General features: G+C 38.0%; 1 protein-coding gene across 8 annotated transcripts in view; it reads left to right on the top strand.

Annotated features, from left to right (window-relative positions):
* Positions 1-10,684, top strand: part of LOC139962807 (KH domain-containing RNA-binding protein qki.L-like) — a 91,600-nt gene extending 80,916 nt beyond the window's left edge. For 3 of the 8 annotated variants that reach the window (XR_011791365.1, XR_011791363.1, XR_011791367.1), the window contains 2 exons: positions 500-586; positions 1,803-10,684. Coding sequence is in view for 3 of the 8 variants with exons in the window: in XM_071963152.1 (XP_071819253.1) it covers positions 1,803-1,816 (14 nt within the window). In the remaining 5 variants the exon portion in view is untranslated. The remainder of the gene's footprint in view (positions 1-499; positions 587-1,802) is intronic. The other 5 variants (XM_071963152.1, XM_071963153.1, XM_071963151.1 and 2 more) reach the window with 2 other exon arrangements.
* The last annotated feature ends 14,091 nt before the right edge of the window (positions 10,685-24,775 follow it).

Genomic DNA, 24,775 nt, shown 5'->3' with positions numbered 1-24,775 from the left:
AACGAATTTGTCCTTATTGGGTAAATCTTGGGGGATGTGTGGATGTCTGTTCTCATGAGTAGGGTAGTCTTTGACTTCACAGCATGCCGTCTACTTGAAACCAAGCTTCTTGACAAATATCCATCATCCAATGTCCTCTTGCATGATTCGTTCCGCGGTAGAAAACCGCCTCTGACATAGCGGACTAATTAAGACATTCCGTAGCTGTATGAAACCGTGATGGCCGTAGTAAGGTGTCAATAATTAATATGTACGAAAAAATATTCAACGATCTGCCATTGGTCACTAACATCATACCGTCACGGTCACCCGATCCCATTTCCAACTGGAGTAAGATCCCTCACTATTGGAGATGGTGAATGAGGACTGATAAACGGCACCATGGACAGAAAGACAGACATTTTAGATTAGATGAAGTTATGTCCTCTCTTCCCCACCTAAGCTATGTTGCCTGATGCACAGTCTATATTTACTCCATGCCGTTCTGTTTAACTGCCAGTAGAAAACGCACAATTGGGTTACTTCCAGTAGAGGTAGAAGGACGTTGTCCGTAAAAGACCTCACAAGTGCGAAGACAAGGAAATACGTGAGGCATACACATCAACTTTTTTTTGTTTTCTTTTTTTGACCATTAATCCGTTTTTGTGGGTAACCGGCTCATATCTTCATATTTGAAAGAAGGAAAGTGGGGGACTGATGAGCAAGAGAAAGGTACCACAAGTAGTGAGGGGGATGTGGGGAAGGGGTGTGTGAAGAGGGGTTTTAAAAGAAGAGTATCGCCGGGATGGAAAGGGTGTAGTTTAGCGTTTAAAGAGTCACAACTTTACGACACTCCCGTCTCCTGAATGATTCTGTTAACAATTACCATTTTTTTTTCTAATCCACCATTGCTTACTGTAGCTTGTGCACAATTTACGCTGCAAATCCCATTTTTGTTTTTATTATTCTGAATCTGATTATTATGATTTTTTGCATTTGTTGATGGAGTTTTAATACCTTTTTTTCCTACTGATATTTTAACTTTCATGAATTAAAAAAAAAAAAAGAATTTTTTATTGGGCAACACCCTAGTCTTAATACACCTTTTGTTTTAGATTATACATTTTAATTATTAATAATGGGAGCTCCCATTTGTTTCTTTTGCAACTTAATAGCAATAATTATTCTTCTCTGTTTAAAATTGTCACCATTATCTTTCAATTTAATTCATTTTTCTGTATGATACTTATAGTAGAGGATTGCTTTGAATTTGGTGGAAGGAAGAGAAAATACCCTCCCCCCCTCCCCCCTCCTCAAAATATGGAGAAATAAAAATTTCTTTTGAAAGTGGAATATATACAAATAACATAACCTGGCTTACTGTTTTGATAGAAAATCATTGATATGCTTCGAAAACAGTAAAATCTTCAAAACTCTGGTAGAAAGGTGCTAATAACAGCCCTTAATATAATCTGGGTTTTCTTATTTTTTCTCCCACATTCATAATATGTGTACTGCTGTGCTCGTGTATTTTGTTTTCTTTCAATCTAGAATTTTCTCCTCATCATTTTTGTCAAATGCTTCTCACCATATGTGCATGCCAAAAAAAAAAAAAAAAAACACTTTTCCCCTCATGGTGGAAAAAGGATGAAATAATTTTTTGTATTAAACAGTTTTTCATTCATCTTTTTTTCATTTTTTTTTTCCCTTTTCGAAATCTAATTATTCGGAAAACCATCAGTCTGTGAGAAAACTAACACCGTTTTCTTTTTCTGTTTTCTTCCCCCGATTTTTTCTTTTTTTATTTGAAACCATTAACTCAGCCGCAACCAATTAGCCGTAGCCCAACTAACCAACTGCCTCATCCACTGCACATCAAGTACTGTTCCACCGTGACCTCCCGAACATTGACCTTTGACCTGGCCTGAATCTTCCGCTAGCATTTTCATGCGTTCTTGAGTTGTTGCTCGGTTCGAGCCCTCGCACAAACACTCTTGTGGCGTGAGTGCCAACTCATCTTCTGTTTATTTCTCATTCCATAGTTCTCCTTAATATATATATATTTATATGTATATCTTATCGAAGAATCACATAACTTGTCTCGATATGGCTTTTATATTCATGACTTTTCAGATGGCCTACGTAGATGTAGTCACCTGATCACACTAACGTTTCCCAACTTGCTTCTGTGGTTTGAATGTTCTTTGATAACTGGTAAACATTGTACGGTACTAACCATCCCACGCCCCCTCTCCATCCCTTGTTGGGGGAAAACTTGACCATTGGCTAAGAAATGGCAAATAGAGATAGTGGTATCTAACCAAAGTGTTTTTGCTTACCCAGTGAAACATCTACGGGGTGTTTCATAGGGTAAGCAGTTATTATTATGCCCTTCTCTCCCCCCCCCCCCCCATCCCTTACCCCTATATAAAAAAGATATATTCAGTCAGGCCTGTGAACATGGACTATAAAGCAAGTTGGGATTGGTTGGAAAATTTAACCTTGACTAATAAAAAATTAAAAAGGTGAATATTACTGGAACAGATTTACCCTGTAGAGTGTTTGTTTATAGCTTTATACTAGCAATGTGGATGCTATTAACCATGAGTGTTTTAATACAAGACCACACATTAAACATGAAAGGGAGATATGTTGTAGATACTACTGGGGTTAGGAGTTTGAAGAACCTCCCAACAACAACAAAACATGACCTCAGTTTGGATTATGTTATCCGGCTGGTGTCATTAATTTTAGGAATATACGATGGACCGATTTTGTCTGACAAACAAACATCGTGTATGGTATATCCTGTGTTGCAACAGTTTTTGAGCCATAGAAAGTTGGTTACAAAAGGCCCGAGACCATATAAATATCAGCCGAGCTGCCAACATTTCAATGTTGGCAGCGTTAATCAATTCTATCAAAAAATCAATCGAAATTGCTAACCGGTTGATTTTAAACCTCATTTGTTTGACTCCTAACCCCAGGAAGAATCATATTTAGAGAATTCATGCACTGCTTTTAATCTGATAATATTGTAATGTTAGACGGATGCATCCAGTGAGAAATGGCTCCCTGCTACTCATCATCATCATCAGGGGTTAGGGCCCAAGAATATGTCCGCAAACGGCATCAATGACTTTGGTGGTTAAGGGTGATATTAATATCCGCAGCTGACATGGGCTGTTCGAATCCACTACGTCGATCTGATCTGAATCGCCGAACAGTGGCTATTAACCACTTTTAACTATTAACCACGTTTTCCCAGTCCAATCATATTTTGACCTCGGGAGCATGTGAAAAAAATAGTCCCTTGCTCAAACGCTGTAGTTGCGGCCAATCTAACGGGATGCACCGGTCTTGTGAACTTCACATTACTAAGATCAAAATTGTAATGCTGAATAACTCCTGCACCCAAATGGTCAGCATGTTTTCTTAAAGAATTAATATTCCTGTTTTTTCATACTTACATGTGTATATATACATATATATATATATATATGTATGGAATGGAACATTATGAGTATGAACTCTTGCATTTTGTACTTACCATATCAAAGAACATTTTCTTTCTGAATAATTGTGTTGTTGTCTCATGGTTAGAGTCAAAGGTCACATGCAAACAATGGCACCGATTGAGTGTAAAAATAAAATAAAAACATACCACAAAGCGTAAAATTATGATATGTGGCACATTGTCAATGCACATTGATTGAGTAATATTCCCTGTGTATAATGTTGCATACTTAAACAGTGGCCATTGTGACCTTTGACCTCATGATACAAAAAAAATCTGTAACAACTTATTCATTTCACATTGCTAGTATTAGGTTCAATGTAACGTTAACTGTGTAACCTTACAGTCATATGCTTTTGGTTGCTGTATATTTGTAGATGTAAGCTGGGAAATGGAAAATTCATTCTGAGGCTGATAAGCTGGGTTTATTGACTAGCAGTTTTTTTCCAACTCGGCAATGTTAACTGCCAAGAAAACACGGTGTGCTCATATTCATTAACATGGTGATTAGAGGCTTCTGTAGGTGTTTGTCACTGGCGATATGTCTGTACAGTAGTGTTGTAACAGCTGTTGTGTGGATGTATATGTATTGTGCATACAGGTGGGGATGTGGACAGGTTGATGGGTTTTGCTTGAGGACAGGGGTAGGGGAGGAGTTGCAGATGAATAGGGTATGTTCATCCTTCATCACAGAGAGTTAAATCATGCTCCTTCTATGCAGAGGATGTACAACATTTTCATGGATCAGGCATTTCTACATAATTCTTTAGATTATATAGAATTATTTCATTATTTTTAAGGTTTTTTTTATTTCCTTCTTTTTTTTTCAACTATGCAAATTGGGAAGCGGAACCATTTCTTGCACATGAGATGCACCAAGTGTAGCTTCCTATATGAAGGGCTTCCAATTGGCATACACCAACACTGCCTTATATATATATTCGTAAACAATTTGATCAGCGCCGTATCGGGCCGATCGCCCGGCAGGAGATTAATATAGCAATAAGACTGGAGTTGTGTTATGCAAAAAGTTTGATATGCAACCTGTACTGTAGGATATATGTATAAGCAGGGGAGGGGTGAATAATGTTGTCAATAATGGGAGGGGGAGATATTTGCCACGGTTAGGTAAACAACTTTGGATCTTCCTTACTAGAAGAATTAAACTTCTTCATATTATTACAAAAGTCTAAAACTTTATTCGGTGACAAGAAAAAAGGTCCACATTCTTCTTTAGTTTAGGTCGATCGGAGATGTTTAGACGACACCGGACATGTTATAAACACGTAAAAGTATAAAGAATATACGCAAAGTCGGGTCAGAATTATATGCGGGAAAGATTTGATACATTTGGTAAACATTTCCTTCGAGTCCAGAGTTTGATAGTCGTACATTTTATCTAATAAAAAAAAAAAACTCAGGGAGCATTTGTCAGTGTAAATGTTACGACCCTCCCCGCTGCTCGAAAAAGAGTGTACTTGGGTGTTAGAAGCTTTTACAAGGAGGTGTCATTAATTCCTCTTTGTTTTTTAGGTTATGAGGGTTTATTAACAGATACAAATGATTATAAAGAGGCTGAACCGTTTAAGTGCTAGTTTAAGATTTTTGATAATTTCCGTTATTTTTAGGGTCTTTTTTTTTTCTTGTCCTTATTTGACGTCCAAAAAGTTAGTATAGAGACGTTTTTTTTTCTTTTCTATGTTGTTACATTTTTGCTTCTTGAATATTTCCTCTTCTTATTCTATTTCTTCTTCTTATATTTCTTTTTATTAAATAGTATTAATCAAAATTTAAAAAAAGGGTTGCCTATTATCAGTGTGTATATAGTTAGTTTTGCTCCTTCCAAAAAAGAAGAAAAAAAATTTAAAAAGATAAAATAGATTTTGGATAGCTAGGGAGCAAAAGATGACAACCAAAAAGAAAGAAAAAAAGGAACATTTGTGTGTGTGTTTAAAAATAGTTTAAAGTAAGGTACATCTCTAAAGTGGCATCCTTATAGGTAAATATCATTTTTCTTGTAAATTTTGTTGCAGAAACTGCCATTCTTTTCTCTCTCTTTTATAAATGCCAATATATTAATGTATTTGATTAGCTTGTAAAGTGAGACTAGTAGTGTTGTGGGGGGTGGGGATTGGAGACTGGCTGGTAACAGGGATGGGTGAGGGGGGGGGGCAAACTTCTTTGGAGGAATAATGTCTTCTGATGGTCAATTTGGAGAATGTTGGATTCAAGTTACTGGTAGATGTAGGAAAACTGATCCCCTTCCTAAGGATATTATCAAACAAAACACATCATAGTCAAAGAATATGGTGTTATGGAAGCATTTTTGGATGAGAACGTTTTAGACTCTTGCAAAGGAAACAATTTATATGTGATGTACCATACATAACAATGTTGGGAAAAGTTAAGATCAACCCCCATTTGCTGGGATTCTTGGAAAATGGTGTTGGCTTGTGGTTAGAAAACAATTTGCCCTACAGGTGAAACAGAACAATAAACATGAACAGATTTGGGTATTTTTCTTTGTGGGGAGAGTGGAAGTGACAAAAGATGTTAGATTTGAAAAGTGAAAGGTCTTGATATTTTGGGAAAGTCGGTTATGTGAAATTAGACTGATATTATCTTGTTTTAATAGGAACAGTCCATTATCGCTAGGGTTAGGGTAAAGGTGGTTTCAAATTGGCCCATGAGTGAAGGGCTATCAGAGGAATGGGATTCAATGTATGTAGTTAATTCCTAGTTGTAGCATAGTGGAAGAGGGGGATAGGAAAGCAGGGTCGAAAGCTGATTTAAGTAAAAACGAGATACGTCCAGAAAAAGAAGATTCTTAAAGCAATATAGAAAAACTCAAAAAGAGAGATAAATTTATTGTTTAATATTAGGGAAGAGTAAGTGAGAAAAAAGAAGAAGTCTCTGTCTGACAAATTGTCGTCTTTGTACTCCGATCGACAAACTCCCGAGGCAAAGTGTGTTGGATACAGAGCCGCATTAGTTGATTGATTAAACAAAGAGGAAGTGAAATGATAGCGCCCTCTAATTCAACATTGAATTAGAATACTACCAGAAAAACCAAAATAGAATTAATGTACTACCAAGATAGCATTGTGTGTGGTTAAAATTCTTCAAACGTTTGAAAAATGTATTTGCGAAGGGGAGGGGTTGGGGGAGGGATAATTAAAATTTACATCAGAGGCTTTACTGGTACAGGATATGCAAGATAAAATTCCTTTGTTAAATTTTTTTTTTCATGTTTAGACGCACAAATTTTGAGCAGTGATTTATCCGAGTTTTTTTCCTTTTTCTTAGTTGATTGAAAGTTGATCAGGCTTATGTACTTAATGACAAGATTTGAGACTGACTTTTACGTCAATTTTTGTTATTCTTGAGAAAATTTTCTTCTGACGAGATATCAAGTTGTATCAATTTTTTTCCTTTTCTAGAATGCAACAGTAATACTAGCAAGGAAAAGTAAGGGGGAAAAAGTTTCCAATTTTTTTTCATGAAAATTTTGCATAAAATATTAATTTAGGATGTCAGGCAAAATAGTTGAACCTAACATATAAAGATTCAAAATAAGGAAAATAGTGAGAACAAGTTAAAGATAGGCATGTACTTAAAATTGTGTCAAAGAGAAGATGAATAATATTAAAGGCGTATTTTGACCTCAGGTTTCAAGTTCTTCTACTGTTCCATATTACTGGTGCATAACTTTCCATTTGCTACTGTTTATGAAGTGCCTTACAAACTCTAGGTCACAATTTTGTTATGGCCCATGGGGGAAGAAAGGGGTGGGGGGTTAAGGGACATAGAAGAGGTTAAACTAACATCTAACTGGAACCACCAAAGTGCTTATTTATTTTTGTACAGGGTCATCAACAGTATTTTTATATGCATTTTTTTTTTCTCTCTATATTTTGTTTTGGAGTCCAAAATCCAAACAGATTAAAACATTTGTATTAAGTAATTATTTCACATTATTAAGACTTCAGTTCTTTTTTTTCTATCCGGTTGACAAAAATAAACATTTGATACAAAATTTAACCATTGCAAGCCATGACATAAGCTTTGATCTGAAGATGGTTCCATCCAGTGTTGAAATTTGTTTTTTCCGTCCGCTGGAGGAAATTGCTACATCCGGGGGGGGGGGGGGATGAAGGAGGAGGGGGAGTTGTCATCAATACATCCCACGCATGCTCAGACACACAAACTCATATACACATACACACTGTCCTTCCCAGTAGGTAGATTCTGGACTGTTTACATGCTATTCTTAATCAACTAACCTTTTGTTAACTAGCTTATGTCACAATGACAATGGCCTTTGTCTTAACATTTAATGAGTTGCCGTTTCTGCTTTGAGATATTTAGAATGAAGTTATATTCAAGGGATGTTAATAGTCTAACCTAACTACGTATCATTCTTTATCATTCTTTAATACAACGAAAAATAATAATTTTTTTTTTTACTAACTTGTTTCACAAAATATTTATGGAATGTTTGGTTCATACATTTTTCTCAGTTTAACCAGCTTCTCATCAGCAGTGAAGCCCATATCACACTTAATATTAACAGAAGTTTATTTTAAGTCCATGATCTTACTGTACCTTTATTAAAAAAATTTCACTCCACACACTAACAACAACTTTATCTTTCCAATTTTTTTTTTTTTTTTTTTGGTATTCACTCACGCATACTGAAACTAGCTGGTGGAATTATTGGAAAATTCAGTTTTAGGTAGAGGCTCCTCTAAAATAATATATTTATAGGGGACCCTAATTGAAAATTGATGCACAGTGGGATCTAACCCTGCAGAGGGCCAAATATAAACTGGTATAAATAATATGTGGTTGATGAATGTCAGCAAGATGGGGTTTAGCATTTCAAGTTAATATCCATATGGCCTCCTGTCCTTAGGGATTAAATGTGACATGCTTAGACAGGTGCTGTGCCTAGTACAAATCCACGGGGAAGAACTAAAAAATAATAACATCGTCCCACAGCTTGGGGGGAGTTTTAAATTTGACCTTCCCAACCTAAAAGATCTTACTACTGTACTGTTACAACAAGGATTGCTCTTCAGCTCTGGTCTCTCGCATTTCTCTCTGGTAAGACCAACAGTGAAGGATCCCCCCCAGAAGGGCCGGGTTTCAAGTTATTTTAGGCTCTCAAGTTAATTCTAGTGCCGTAAGGAACGTAGTTAGAGTAGCAGCTCCCTGGTTATACTACCGATCTGTGTTGTGGACATTTCTGCTGAATAATTGTTTGGATGTAACGGAGATGTTATTAAGTGGGATAAAGAGTGGGTGTGGAATAGAGATTGTGGGTCGGAGGAGAGCGGGGGTTGGTAGAGATCTCCAAAATATTCCTCTTGAATTATGTTAATGTCCAGACTGATTGCATTTCCAATTTAAATCCTGTGTTTTATATTCATTTAGCCTCTAGTTAAATGTCCTAAGCAATTACAATAGTTGACATGCTGAATTGGATGGCTAATGTGGCTGATGGTTTGATTTAAGCTGAGATTTCATGAGGGAGTTAAGCATGCCTATACTGGGAGGAGGCGGAGGCAACCCACCAGGGGTCGTAAATCATCTGCCATAATTCATCACCCTAAGGTTTCATTTCAATTAAGTAATTTGGTTCCAGTATCGATATATTTTTTTTTGTGGAGGGGGGGGGGGGACTAAAGAGATTGTTGCTTGGGAAAGGAATAGAATTTGAATAAATTTAAATAAATTTGATCAAACTTCATATGGAACTTTAATTAGACGTTTTAGTTTAGCTTGGAAATCTATGGAGGGATCCGAGAGAAATACAGAAAGAACATTTTTGTGGTTCTAAACATTTCTTAGACAAAGGAAAGCTATGAATCAACCACAAGGGGGGGGGGGGGTGTCAAGAAAAGAAACATAGTTCAAACTTAAACTCTATTACTCCTTTGCAAGTTGAGAAAACTTTTTGAGGCATTATTTAAACAACATATTTCTGTCATTTGTTTGCCTGTTAATGTTTTGGAACAAATCAAAAATTTCAGCTGTAAAAAGCTTTGTTCAAAATAGTTGTCACTGTTGACAGTTATAGCATGAAATTACATCAAAATGTAGGTTCTGTTGACAAAAATTTTACGATGGATGTTAAAATTCTTGTAAAATTTAAAACAAGAAGAGAAGCTTAAATTCCCATTATAAAAAAAATGGATATGGGAATTTTTTTTTCCTGTAAATAAACAAATTTCTTGTTCCAATTTTTTCATTCATTCATTAATTTTTTTTTTTTTTTTGGTAATCTTTTTGTCATAGAGATAAGTAGCTTTAGTATTTTCTATTTCATTGCTTTTTTTCTTTGTTTTATTTTTGTATGCCGAGCTTTAGAGAAGACATCTTAGTTCATTTTGTTTTACAAAACCATTTGTGGCTATTCTCGTCATCACTAAGGATATCTTCTTACTGCTGTGTATGATGTTTCAAACCTCTGTTCACCGATATGCAAGATAACATCCTCGTTTAACAAACCGACATGTGCCTGAATATTCTAGCGTATTCCATCAAGTGCCTTCAGTGTTATTAATACTATTATAATCCTGGCTCATACCTATATACTAACGACTATGAATCTTTCCGTCACAGATGTGAATAATTTTCTTCTTTTTCATTTTTTTTTTACCACTTATGTAACAGATCATATTGTTAATTAATTAAAAAAAACGGCAAATGTAATATGGAAGCTCACTTTTTGCTCGTCGCTACATAAAATTTGACGAGTCTTTGCAATCTTTTATATTTAGATTAAAAAGGAGTAGTTCCGTGGTGTGAAGGCCTAAAAATTCAACTATGTAAAAAAAACAAAATTGTGATGACAACTTTTAAAGACCGATTTCTGTGTAGGTGGTATGGTGTCCACATTGTCTAGCTAAATGTGTCGTTTCAGTTTGGCGAACATTTTTTCTCGACCGCCAACCGATACCAATCTAAATGTTTCTTCCTCTTGGAGAAAAAAAAAAGTGAACTTTTGTAGGCCAATCCCCCAAAACATTTATTCACTCTCGTACATCAGGGACTACTCCTTTAAAAAAAAAAAAGACTCTGAAGTTGTTATGTAGTACCTAAGGTCTAGCTCAAAGGAATTTGATTTTAATCACTAGAGCTAGATAATAGGTTCAATGACTTGATTGGTGCGTTTGAAAAGACGTTGAGAGAATTTTTTTTGACAGTAAGAATTTGACTAGAAGTAGGTTTTGATGACAGGGATTAAAATGTTGCATAATGGCAAGTTTTTTTAAAATTTGTTTTTTTGTATAACGGTAGTCTGTCGCTCTTAGCAGTGGTAAGGCAGGATGACTGAAAGAATCTGTTTGGATAAAGGGTGGTGAAGACACCCCACCCCCAGGGGTGAGAGGGGGCGTGGCATGGATTTGGCAAAGACTTATGAAACTTTTGGGAGAGGGAGTCTTCTAATTTAAGTGAGGAATCTTACTTTCAATGTCAATAGTTCCCTCTGACAAGACTGCAAAAATTTGTGTTTGCTGTTTTTTTTTTTGTTTTTTTTTTCGGTTTTCCACAAACCCAAGACTTAATATAAATTCTAACAATTCTGGTTAATATCATCATCTGTTTAATATTTCTTATCAAAATGTTATACTAATACAGATAGTATTTGCTATAGAATGTAGATTTTTATGTTAATTTTGCTATACATGGAAAATATCCTGTTGATTTGTGATATCATTATTTTAACTGCCTAACTAACGACATCTTTTGTTACCGCTATGCATTGTTTTTGTATTTTTATCCGTTAACTCTTACCCCCCATGTCACACACAGCAGCGAGATCTAAATCTAACTATGCATTGATAACAGTCGTTGCAGCCTTGTTTTCATCAGACTTTTTTTTTGCATCACGTTTTAATTCATAATTTTGTAATGTTTTTCTATTGACATCCATCTTGGAGTTTTTCCTTTTTGTTTTTCTTTATCTTTGTTTCTTCATGTAATCCATTCAGTTTAATTCTCTCTCAAAGTGGTAGTTATTAATAATTCAACCAGGTGTGACGTTGTGAATTTTAAACATGCTGTTTGTCCGAAAGAAAAATCAAAACACTTTGCAGTTTAATTTTTTTGCTGGCCTGTACCTTTTTTTTCTTTTTTTTTGCATTACTCTTAACCATTCTAATACTTTTTTTTTTTTTTTTTTAATCTCTGACATATCAAAAGTGAAATAAAAAACTTGTCGATTTCATCTCTTAACGACCTCGAATTAACCCAAACGTACCGCTATTAAAATAACATCCTTTCTGCATATATAACACAGTTGGTGACATGCATTGTGCAGTTTCGTGGGAAAAAAATGCACTTAATTTTATGATTATGATTACTTTATATTGTTCACTCTACTGAAATAACAGCTCAGCTTTAACTCTGGTAGACTTAGTTTCATCAAATATGACAAACCTGTGGTATTTTTGGTGTGTTGTCCCTGCTTACTGAACAGGATTTGAATGTGATCTTTTGTGACCATATTAATGAGATATTGCTAATTATGCTTTGCTGGTACAGTGCTACTGAGGGCCATATGTACATCTAGCACCACTCATCTCCTTAACTGCTTTTCACTGGTTATGCACTAGTATATCAATAACCCATCAGGGGATGGGAGGGGTGGGGACATGGGATAGGGTAAGGAAGGGGCATGGGGGAAGGAAGAAGGACAGGGGACAGAAATAGGCAAACCTATCTTCCTTTCCCTAGTAACAGATACATCACATGAATGAGAGTATGTTAGCTAACTATATTGGTATGCCTCCTATCAATCTCCACACTGGGCCTTGTCCAATAGTAGACTTGCAGCCAAGTCCACCCTTTCATCGACAAAAAAGAAAGAAGAAAACTCAGAAATGAAAAGTAATCAATTGAATATTTATCACCATCTGTTAACCGTTCCACGACCACACCCTCCAAAGGAGGTGCATCCTTAATTTAAGTAACCTGGGATATATCTGCAGTGCACCTTGGTAGTCAACGTTAATGGAATGACACACATCCTCAAAGACACCTGCACCATAGGAATATCTGGAGGAACAATCCCTACCTCTCCCCCTCCCCATGCCCCAACTCCAACAGGAAGGAGGGGGAGAGCACAATGTATTGGTTAAAATCAAAATTAAATTTTAGATCTAAACGTACAAACTTGATCAAATATATAATTGTTAACATTTGTCAATTAAATAAAATCCCCATTCCACCCACCTGTTGTCTGTCCGTAACAGATGGTAACAATTTCCGTCAATTCTTTTGATTCCATCTTCGTATACAGGTGCCTCTGGGGCACGTCCCAGGTCAGTCCCCTATGACGTATTAAAAATACAGCTGCAGCAAAATATTGAGTGTATGTAAGGTTTGGTCTTAAAATAATGTGCATATCTCGTTGACAAACATTCCTTTAAGTTGATGCTCGCGTCAGCTGTAACACTGAGCGGTGTAGCTATTTCTTCTCATCAGTTGCTGGCCACCTCTCTCCAAAAGAAAATAATACAGGAAGTCATAATTCCTCATCTCAACCCCACCCCCCTACCAAACAAACCCCCCCCCCCAAAAAAAACACAAACACACATCTCCCAGTCTGTATCCACGCCCCCCCCCCCCCCCCCCCTCTCACATGAAAGTACCAATTCGTGTGCTCTATTATGTCGTCGCACGTTTGTAGAAGAACAAAACCACCATTCCAGCTTGTACAAATCCGTGTGTGGGTAGGTAGTTTTATTTACCTGTTCAATGAATGCTAGAAGGCACTCTACGAACGGTATGTACCGGTATTAAGTTTACATGGACATGATGAAGCGATGCTAATTTTTGCAAACTCTGAATCACCAAGAAAACAAATGGCTTTAAAGCTGTTTTCTAGCGATCTCCCCCAATCCCGTCAGGCAAATTTTAAAATTTCCATCATTTCAAACTATGTCAACTTTCTAAATTGGTGACAGTAAGTGAACATCAGTATTGACCTCAGATATACTAGTAAACCATACAATGGTCACCAGTGATGCTCAGATTCCAACAAGCATTGAATTAACTGCCACTTTCTCAAAACATTCTTACCTCATTGAGACATGTAAAACGATTGTGCCCTTATGTGAGAAACTGATAATCTCAATTTTCAATATTTCCATAAAAGCTATGTAGGAATTGGATGCAAATCAGTCACATCAAATAGTTTTCCAATCTAATTATCATCCTTAAATGTCCAAAAGAATCCGCCTCGATTTCTCTCAGTCATTCCACTCATTCGGAGAGATGAAACCACCAGCAAGGTTTACTTTGAAAGATGTTTGTATGACTAACGACCTTTAAGTGAATACGATTCGACTATTAAATATTCATATCGCCCGAAGCACATTCATGTAAGTCATTTGTCAAATAGAAAATTGTCATCGTCATTAAACTGGAGATGAAACGTGACAAGTAGAGCTAATGAGTGAATAACATTTTATGAAATCAACACTTAACTCTCGAAGCTTCTCGATGAGACATATGCTATGCACGCTTTGACGAAAACCCGAAGCCATTATAATGTGCAAGGTAATGAAGTAGCCTATATTCAAGCAGAAACGTGAACTTTGAAGATCATACAACCTCTCGACCCACTTCGTAGTAAACCTGGTCAAAGAATCTTCACCGACATGTGATGTAACTTTAGAAGTCGTCTAAGGTGATGAATGATAATTATGGGTCTATATAGTCAATTAACCGAATTATCTTAATAAGTACTCTGGGACAGCTATCAGGAAAAAAAGCGGCTTTTTCCACTTTTCAATTCAGGTCTTAAGTATGGCTGATTTGACTTTTAAACTCGGATTTTGATGAAATAAGATCTTTCTGCACCGATGTTTCTATTGTAAAGGATATAATCAAACCGAAATGAGGTTCCAGAAATGCGCAAAGATTCACGGAGCGGAAAATATATTCTACAGCGGCTCGCCGCATTGCTTGTGGCAACATTTCATATCTTGTGTTATCCTACGCTACTTTTTGCTCGTCATAGCGAGATTCATACATTTACTTAAAACTATTTTGTCGCGTCCCACTTAGAGTTTTTTGCCTCAAAAGAGGCTGCGCCGTTATGTTGAAATGGCTGTGTTCGATTCTTTTTTATATTATCAAAAAGAACGTAAACATCGCCAGTGTTGTCGAAAACATCGCCAATATTAGGTGATACTTAAAACTTGAATAAATAATCGATCATGGGAATTGAAAAATGCTTCAAGTAAAAAAAAAAGAAAAAAAGGGAAGGAAGATTTAACATCCAGCACAAGCGACTCGAAATACGTCACATTTAGACATGCTCAAGTCCCTGCCTTATATTTTTGTTCTTACCTGTTTTAGAGAGTTGTTATCACAAGCTTCTCCATTACATTGTAAATCCTATACATTACGTTATCGGAATGGTCCAATGTTACGGCTCCCCCTATCACACTGACCCGATAGCATAACGACACGATGGAATGGCACAATAGGTCAGCACCTCTATCAAGCATGGTCAAGAGAAAAACATCTCCATCACAAAATACAACACGTTGCCATAACAATAATTCGCAATACCTTTAGAAGAATAAATATGTTGGGCTGCATATTTGTGTGTCTGATTGTATCACGATGCCAAGAAAACAATTTTAGAGGGTCGTTTGATCGTATTTGACAGTGGACAACTAATAGAACTGGAGATAGAAGATGACGTCATCATCACATTATTCCTCACAGGAACAATCCAGACATTTAATATAGGTTATAGCCTATCATTAGTTGGTAATTTATAATAGGTATAGAAAGAAGCCGTATGCCTCAATTCTTTAATTCTGCACAAGTCAGTCCTTTATTCGGCATATATTACCCCGTTCAGCCAAGGAAATCCATGCTGCGGTTACATCGAAACAACAACTATTGTGGTTCTCTATATAGGCTATAGCCATATGATAATAGTTCGCTATTCTGCACAAGGTTAGCATTGCAAGAAAGAAATCACTCAAGATAGAGCCTGGACACGAAATCTACTAAACAACTGGAGCTAAACTCCCATTTTCCTTGACATTAAAACTGTAAACATAATGTAGTGGATGTTCTTTACAGATACAAGATACACAGAGCAGATCGCTCATCAACCTTTGACCGAGATCATTTGAATAATGTATATATTCCCAACCCTCTTCACATGACGTAACACAGTCATGATCACGTGGTCATTATACCAGAGTCGCTCAATTGACAAGCCTGTGAGTCCGGTCAATGTTCTTTTAAAGGAAAGACCCCCAAGGTATATATATCCTGGGCACAACCCCAGTCCTCTTTGAGCATTCAGGAAGATCGGGAAGGGGGGGGTGTATCCCCCAACATTTGACTAGGGGCCATGTCATCATCCTACCCCATTTATTGATATGCGCGTGCCAGAAAGTATATATTTTTTCTCACATGAAAAATGATTAAATAGAAAAGTGTTCATCAAAAATGGTTTTCAATTTGTAAAACAAAGTTACAAGATCGGGGAAATGGGGATGTATTCCCCAACATTTGACTGGGGGAGGGCCCATGTAATCATCTCCTCAATGTTATATATAGACCTAACAAACTTTAGTTCGTTAGGTAGCTAATTACCGTAAATAATGTAATGTACGTGGCTATGTCGCTATGACTGTGTCTGTAGCTCGGTAGAGTTGGTACTATCGCTGCCATTGGGGGTAATATTACTTGCTTGGATGTGAACGGAAGCTTAGCTCCATTGCTTAAGAACCTCCACTCAAAGAAACGAAGAGAGGTTCTGTTGATTTCAAGATGATTTTTCTCCCGTCTCATAATTAATGTTCGATCAAAACGCTGTAGAAATACTTCAAGATACCGATTGGAAACAATAAATTTGATAAATTATATGGCCATAACAGAAACCTTTTGTTTTCTCATTGAAGCATTAACTGAAGAGGCTAAGTTGTTGAGGCTAATTGTTGAATTGTTACAAATTCTTTCCGATGGAAGTTGGATATTTTCATTTTCACATCTCAAATATGAAAATTTTGTGTCATGTGAGGAAAAGGGCAAAAACTCATCTCCAAGTAGCATTTTTTTTGCATTATTAAATAACTCGATTGTCAAAATTTCTTAAGAGGACGGAGCATCCCTCCCCCAAACCCCTTCCACGGCGATTGCGCACGCACTTTGCGCTTGGTTTGCCATCCCTCACCTCAGAGTTTGTGCATACCCTGAATCCCCCACCCCCCCCCCCCCCCCAATGTCAAAAAGAAATCGATCCACTAACATTCAAGCTTCCCGTATGATCCTGACGATGTTAGGTCATGGTAGTATCACGAGTTCCTTGGACAGGGAATAGATATACTTACTACACATGATCAGGTTAAATGTTGCTGAGCTATCTAAAATGTTAAGTCATGTAACAATACATACTGGCCAATCTGTAACTTTAATTTTAGGAGCTTTGGGACTACAGTTTAAGAAGTCCAGAAAATGTGACAATGTTGAGACGCTAGAACAGAGAATAACAAGTAACTTTTCTAATAGCGACCGAGCTTTGCAACAATTTAGAGGGGAAGTCCGGGCATGAGATAACGTCATCCAATATCTCGTCGAGGATTCTTTATAGAGTTTGAAATGGCAGATAAACCCAATTCGATTTGACGCGTATTATCATAAAAAAAGAGGAACTTTTCGTGGAATTGTCATTATTGGAGTGTAGTCAAGGACTATCACCGTGTCGAAAACTTAAAAATGGGAGGACGCTCGTTTGAAATAAGTGAAACACAATTGAGCCCGCGCACCAGTCGGTTTTCACCCTGGGCTTACACCCCTAACACCTTTTGTACCTCTTAAGGCAGAGAGTTCGACGTCCAAACTGTCCTACACTTCAATCAGTATCAATATCTATGCCAAATTTGACGATGATAATACGGTCACAGTCCCTATGCAAGGGGACTGGGGTTGAGAGCCGATCAGTCGGTTCGTTATTTGGTTTTTCATGCCCAGTTTCTTTCCTGGGTGACTTTTCGGAAGAGAATACCAAACTGAATGTCGATATCAACAGTTCACCGTTAGTTTGAGTCTGGCTCAACCAGGGAGTCGCGTTACAAGATGCACAAGCAAAGCAATTTCGGATAGCCGATGTCAGAAAGGGGTTTTCGTTCGTAACTTCAACATTATGTTAAACTTACTCCGATGGAAGCTAGAAGCCTGGCGTCCCAAACAGTGATTGTGAACCGAGGTCTCTGTTGTAATTATATTTGAAGTGAGATAATGGACGCTCAGGCTACCTCTAGTCTCTCTACAAGAGACTCGAGATAATCCCTTGACGTTACATCGCCATTACCGTATGGTTAAAGTCTCGATGTATTATAGGGTACTGGGTCAGAGATAATCCCTTGACGTAACATCTTAATGACCGTACGGTTAAGGTCTCGATGTATTATAAGGGAGTCAAAGGGACTGGGGGCAGAGATAATCCCTTGACGTAACATCGCCATTAACGGTTAAAGTCTTGATGTATAGAGGAATGGGGCAGTTTTCATGCCGAAGATCGATCTTAGGTGACTTTTCTATACAAAACAGGTACATGCAGTCTCTGCACAGCAGCGAAAAAAAAAGTGGCGTACACACGCATGAGAAATAATCAGTATTGCTTCCCAATATGCTAGGAAGTCATATTAATGGTCACCCATGCTCAAAGTTAATTAAGCAATTTGCTGTAAACACCACTCGCCTGTCACGGTGACATCCAATTGTTTCTTTGAACTTTTCCAATATCCTGGATTAAATTTTGAGAATCAGAACGTAAATCAGGGGTTCCCTAACTGGGGTGCACGAACCCCCAGGGGGTGCGTGAGTCCTTCCAAGGGGGTTCGTGAGACGTTTCTGGAAGTCAAAACTAGAGTACTTTTTGTCGAACTAATTTATTAATGTACAAAAGTCGTACCTATCGACAAACTGTTTTCGCGTTCCATACGCGTAACGTACCGTGCATGGGATAAATAACTGAATAATGAAAAAGACACAGGCTGTTATGCGTATTATAGTATAATAATGACTCAGATCGTGTCTCGAAAAGTTGGGGGTTCGTGGGCAACTCTGACATCCACAGGGGTATCGTGGGGTGGGGGGGGGATAAAGTAAGGGAAACCCTGACTTAAATGATAGTACTTTTAGAAATGTGAAGCAAGTGTACGAGTTGACACGACATGTCCTCAAAATCGGTTGAAATGATCTGATAGCTAGAAACACGTTTTCGCGAAGTACCAGTTGTCGACAGTGTGCAGCCCAGTACGATATGCAGACCTACTCAACCCCCCAGACCCCGCCCTACCGCCCGGTAAATCAATACCATCAGCAGCCAGTAACACGTTGACCACACGTACGTTTTCATAAGAAAAATACCCCAAAATGATATCAAATCGGTCTGATTGTGTGCATAACTAAATTCTCATGATCTAACAACGATACAATCTTGACAATCAGGGCGATCGGTCAAATCTATCGCTATAAATTACGTCAAATCTATTATGATAGATTACGTCAAATATAAGATGTCACTAAAACTTGACAGAAATCGTTCAACAAATTGTTTATTGGTTCTTTCTTATGCTTTTGATTTAATTTTGGTTTCCCTCTATCTCGGAATGATGGATACGAATTAAATGAAGAATAATATATACTGCTGTTGGTCATTCCATTATCACCACTTTTCCCTTTCTTGCCATTGGCTACACAGACAGACAGACAGACATACAAACAGACAGATACACTCGGGTTATTTGAAAGATGTCGTGTATACGGATGCTGTTCAGTTTTTCTTTCATCCAGAATAAGGCACATTAAGTCGATAGTTAACATAAACAGAGAGGGTAACAATGAAATTAAAGCGGTTGTGACAGTGTGACAGGTATATATAGGCTATGTGAGTGTTGTCTTTGATGTGTGTTTTGAGAAGCAGCGACACTTTCTGTGATTTTATACATCTATTCTGACGTACCTTAGATAAGTTGATAGACCGTGCAAGACTTCATATTTCAATTCCCAGTTCGATAACGAATTAGGCAGGGATCAAAGACAATTTATATTATGCAGTAACTTCAAAACTCTCAAAATATTCGAGTTTTAAGTTGATCGCTTCCTGTTCGACTGACTACGCTCGCTTTGAAATTTGGCTCATAAGGCCTCACCACAATACACAGTAAGCCACCTTCCCCTACCCCTTCCCCTTTACATACGAAATATGTGTTAAAAAAGATATTCGATAATATTTAACTATATGATACAAAAATAAACATGGTTGCATCATTGCTACACATCATTCAGATGTATATGTTCATTATGCACAAGATTGCCACAACATGAATCTACAATAATGAGAACAATTTATCTCTTAGATTGAAAGTGATATTCACTTAAAACAAATCTGCCGGCTGTTTTCCGGTGAAAATGGTAATTTGACAATCTGAAGGACAAAACACAAAACGCGGAAATAAAAGAAATGTGTGACATATATTCAATTTAATGTTGCCGAATGTGACGTTATGGTTAAGGTGTTCACATGAACGAGTCTAACCAGTGGCGTAGCTAGGATTTTTTGAGTGGGGGGGCCATGGGGGGGCTGCTCTTTCTTGTGGGGGGGCCGGGTTACTATCTGAGCGGAGCGCCACCTTGGTTGGCGCAGAGCGTACAGAGAAAATTTGAGATTTCAGCACCCCCCAGATCGCAGGAGATGGCACCTGTGAGGCAAAATAGCAACCAAAAAGATGTGCAACTTTGGTGACAGAAATGCAAAAAATTTTTTTTCTCTTTCATGCTGACTGGCCTTGCCAACTCAGCCAGACTTTTAACTTGAGTGAAGTTGACATCAAAGGCGTACGGGACCATTTCAGTTTGGGGGGGGGGCAGAACTTTTTGTGCCCGAAAGTTCCCGTGACACTATCTAAGCGGAGCGCCACCATCGGTTGGCGCGTAGCGAACAAGAAAATTTTTGGCACACAATGCCTCTCAGATTGCCGGAAACGGCACTTCTGAGGCCTTGCAAGTTGCATCTAAACATTCTTTATTTTATAATCTCACGTTTTAGAAATTTACAGTTCCCCAAAAATTTGGTAAATTAGAAGAAGAAAAAATGGTAACATCACTTTGAAGGGGAAAAATGGGACAGTATATTTTTTAAGCTGCTATATTTAGTTACCTTATTTATTATTTTAACACAGTACTCAGCTACCCCCAGAAAAACATTGTTAATCGACACGTAGGCGGGATAATGTCGCTGTGTCGGGTGAGACTGCAATTTTTCTCACAAAAAAGTATAAAATATAACAAAGAATATGATAAACATGTACTTCTAGGCTTGTAGACACTCCCCCCCCCCACCATCCATGAAAAAGAAAATGTTTCTTTTATACACTCATGTCGGGGATATCCAGGTCAAGGGCGGCGGAAGCACTTTTAATCTGGGGGGGGGGGGGAACCGACATCAAAGGGCTCTTTGCAGAAATTCGATTGGAATGATGCAGCGTTATATTCAGTACCCTTTATAACTCTTATTGTATTATCTTATTTGTGTATACACATCACTCCATCAACGTCCCCCCCCCCCCCTCAAGGAAAATATGCATACTAGCACTGCAATATCCAATGCGCAAATTGGGAAACAAGGAACAAGTTTTCTTTTGAGACAAAATGAGGTGAAATCATGCTAGTTGCTAATGTAGGAGTCTTCCGAATTAGAGTTTTTTTCTTGTTAATATCTTAACAAATTTTTTCCATTCGAAAATGCTTTGAGTTTGACTCACAGAAATTCGTAAAAAGTCACGGGCTTAGCCAGGATTTGCAAAGTTGTATGCACGGCTGTCTGAGCGGAGCGCCACCATCGGTTGGCGCGGAGCGTACTTTTAAAAAATTTTTGGTTTTACAAACCCCTCAGATGGCCGGAAACGGCCCTTCCCGAGTGTTCATTCTGGTTCCCTGGCCTCTTGCTAACTTGAGGCACCTCAATTTTTATGTAGAAAAAAGGCACATTTCTAACCTGAGGAAAAGTGGGGGAGGGGCACGTGCCCCCCTTTTTCCCCCGGTTCCGCCGCCCTTGGTCCAGGTATACAATTGACTAGTTAGAAGAAAAAAAATTGATCGTGCAAAAAGCGTGGTAGCCCAGATGAACTGCGCTTACGGTGGTGTTACACGGAAATATTCGGGCATCATGATGCTAAATAAAGAAAATCATGGAATTGTCGGGCAAAAATTTGAAAAAGATTCGGGCAAGCTACTGCATATATATATATATATATATATATATATATATATACATATATATATATATATATATATATTTCCAGAGGACAAGAAATTCGGGCAAAAGTCCTGAAAAATTCGGGCAGCATAAGAGGAGAAAAAAATATATTTTTCTCCTCTTAGGCTGCCCGAATTTTTCAGGACTTTTGCCCGAATTTCTTGTCCTCTGGAAATTTAGGGGGCAGTCTGCCCCCCTGCACCCCCCGCCTCGTACGCCTATGGTTGGCATCATTTGTTGTTTCAAGGTGTCAAGGCCTTTCTCCCAACTCAAACCCCTGTGGGCTACCGGTAGGTTTGCAGGAAATGCCCACATGTGGACTTAAATAGCATTAGAGGAAGGGGATGGAAGACTAACACGCATCGATGTTTCGGTAATGGTCCACATTGGAGGCTCGGTGCTAATTAGGCCATTTATTGGGTTTCTTGAGGCAGCTGTCATCAGAATCTGGGTTTTTGTGCCAATCGATGACCGATAACATGTATTGGTAGATATCGATATCGCGTAGCACATGCACAAGGTTCGTGGTGTATGGTCGCAACCGTCGCATCGACCATTGCCATGCCATGCTGTATGACCATTCTCATGATTACTACAGATATGGTATTATTCTTATTCTGCCAGATGCAGACGAGAAAATTGTGTAACTCTATTTCCCAAATTATTGAACAAAAAATATTAGTGAATCCCACTGATGACTTTTTTTTCTTTTTTTTTACATTTTTTTTTTTTTTTTTTACAATTTTTTTTTTTACATTTTTTTTACCCCATTCCCAGTGGGGGGGCCAGTGGGGGGCCCGCCGATTTCATGGGGGGGCCCCGGCCCCCCCAGGCCCCCCCGTAGCTACGCCACTGAGTCTAACGTACTATGTGATTATACATGGATATATTCAATCCATTGATTTGATCTGTTGGTTATTATGTTACTGACATCATACATCTTCTGTATATATACCGGCTATAGCTTACTGCAGTATAAAAATATAAAATTACCAAACTTTAGAAAACCTAAAAGTAATAACAACAGCAATAAAAGTAAAAAATGATATAAGACAGGGTTATAAACCCCAATAAAGAACATAAAAATATAAATATACATAAAAATAGGCACAGTAATGTGAATAAAACAACGAATAAGATTAATGCCCATACTCAAGCCCAAAAAGACAAGTTCTCAAATGCTTTTTAAAAGTGTCAATAGATGTGACATTTCTCAAGTGATAAGGAAGAGAATTCCAGAGTTTAGGACCTGCTGCACTGAACGAACTATCTCCATATGTGACTTTGTTAGTACGAGGAATGACTAGAGAAAGATGACTTTGGGACCGTAAAGCCCTAGCTGGAGTGTAGCGTTTCACCAAAGGAGTCATGTAACTCGGAGATTGATCATGAAGAATGCGAAAAACGTGCAGAATGAGCTTGTAATATATCATACATAACGCATACACCAACTCCAGTATTTGCAAAGAGATCCGGCGACTTTACCTACAAACCTACTTTTGCTATAGCTCCTCAAGCAGGCTTGTCATGTGATTCCATCGGGATGGCTTCATTCCTTTTCAATGGGATAATTGGTCCAGTTTTCATTTATTTTCTATTTTTTCGCGCTCTCAGTCTGTCTCTCTCCACCTCTCTTTTTCTCTTTCTGTGTTTTACTCCCCACTTCGCTCGCTGTCTGTTTTAAGTAGGTCAATCTGTTTGTTCGCAATCCAGGCTCCAAACCTGCAGGAACGATATAGTGTATTCTTCAAGTTGAAAAACAAGAAGGGTACCTTTGATATTATGTGAAGGATATTAAGAAAAAAAATATTCTCTCTGAAGCGATCAGAAAAAAGTCATTTACAGCTACATCTATTTTTAAAAGAAAATACAGAAGAAGACGTAGAATGCCTTCATAAACTCCATCTTACAATATAGATCAGACTTGTAATTAATATTGTGGTTTTTGTATTCCACTGTGAGATGGAAGAGCAGGCGCGTACGCTAGGGTTTGGGGAGGGGGTGGGTGGGAGGGGGTGTGACGAGATGTGCGAACCACAAGTGAATCTTGGGATTTCATACATTCTAGACATTTTCGAATTCACTGTCGCGTATAGGCAGTGTAGGCATCCAACCGATATGTCCTTATTCAAATAACAGTCTTCTACGCAAATTTAGGAGGGGGTGGGGGGAGAGGATGGGCCCATGGTGTGGTGGAGGTTATAGGGAGACGGGGTCAAATCTTTTAGTCTTCACCTCCCAACGGGATGTCTAACTGTGTTATTGCCAAAACAGTTATATCACCCAACTAATACGAAATTCTATGTTAAGATTTTAAGCGGCGTAAGCTGACCCAATCAAAAGTATACCAATAATTTTTCTACAAAGCACACTGTGGAATTGCTTTGAGAAAACGATTTTCAGTTTGAAGCATTTCTTGTCATTTGATTGCATTAGTTTTGAGCTAATATGACAACGGATGTAACATATACCCCGGTAACTGTTGAAAATATAACCTTTCAGGGTCAAATAATTAAAGGTACCCTAACCCCAACCCAGCACTTTGAAAAGTGAGTATGTTTCTGCCCTACCCCTCCCCCCTCCCCCAGCCCACTTTATTAACTATCCACTTGGATCCTTTCGACTATTTTGTATCGTACAGTTTACCAAATGTTTAACTTTTGGCCATAAAATAGTAAAAATTTCATTGTCCTTTTTGGGCCACCGTAGCATCTTCAAAACAAATACACTGATGAAGACCTCACAAACCCCACAGGATCTCTACTCCCCCTCATATCTGATAACTTCCTACGCCACTCAATGAGCCCTGCATTAGTGTACCAAGGGTTAACATAACACATATAGGACAAACTGTCAGATCCCAGAGGGGTTGATTGCTGGGCCAACCGGAATTCTGTAAAGTCACTTTAATGACTGCCGTTCTTGCATCTGAATTTAATGTGCACTTTACAACATTTCAAGCATATATATAA

The sequence above is a fragment of the Apostichopus japonicus genome, chromosome 21 (assembly GCF_037975245.1).
Source record: "Apostichopus japonicus isolate 1M-3 chromosome 21, ASM3797524v1, whole genome shotgun sequence".
In the NCBI taxonomy this organism is placed as follows: Eukaryota; Metazoa; Echinodermata; class Holothuroidea; order Aspidochirotida; family Stichopodidae; genus Apostichopus; species Apostichopus japonicus.
This window is presented reverse-complemented; position numbering and strand designations above follow the sequence as displayed.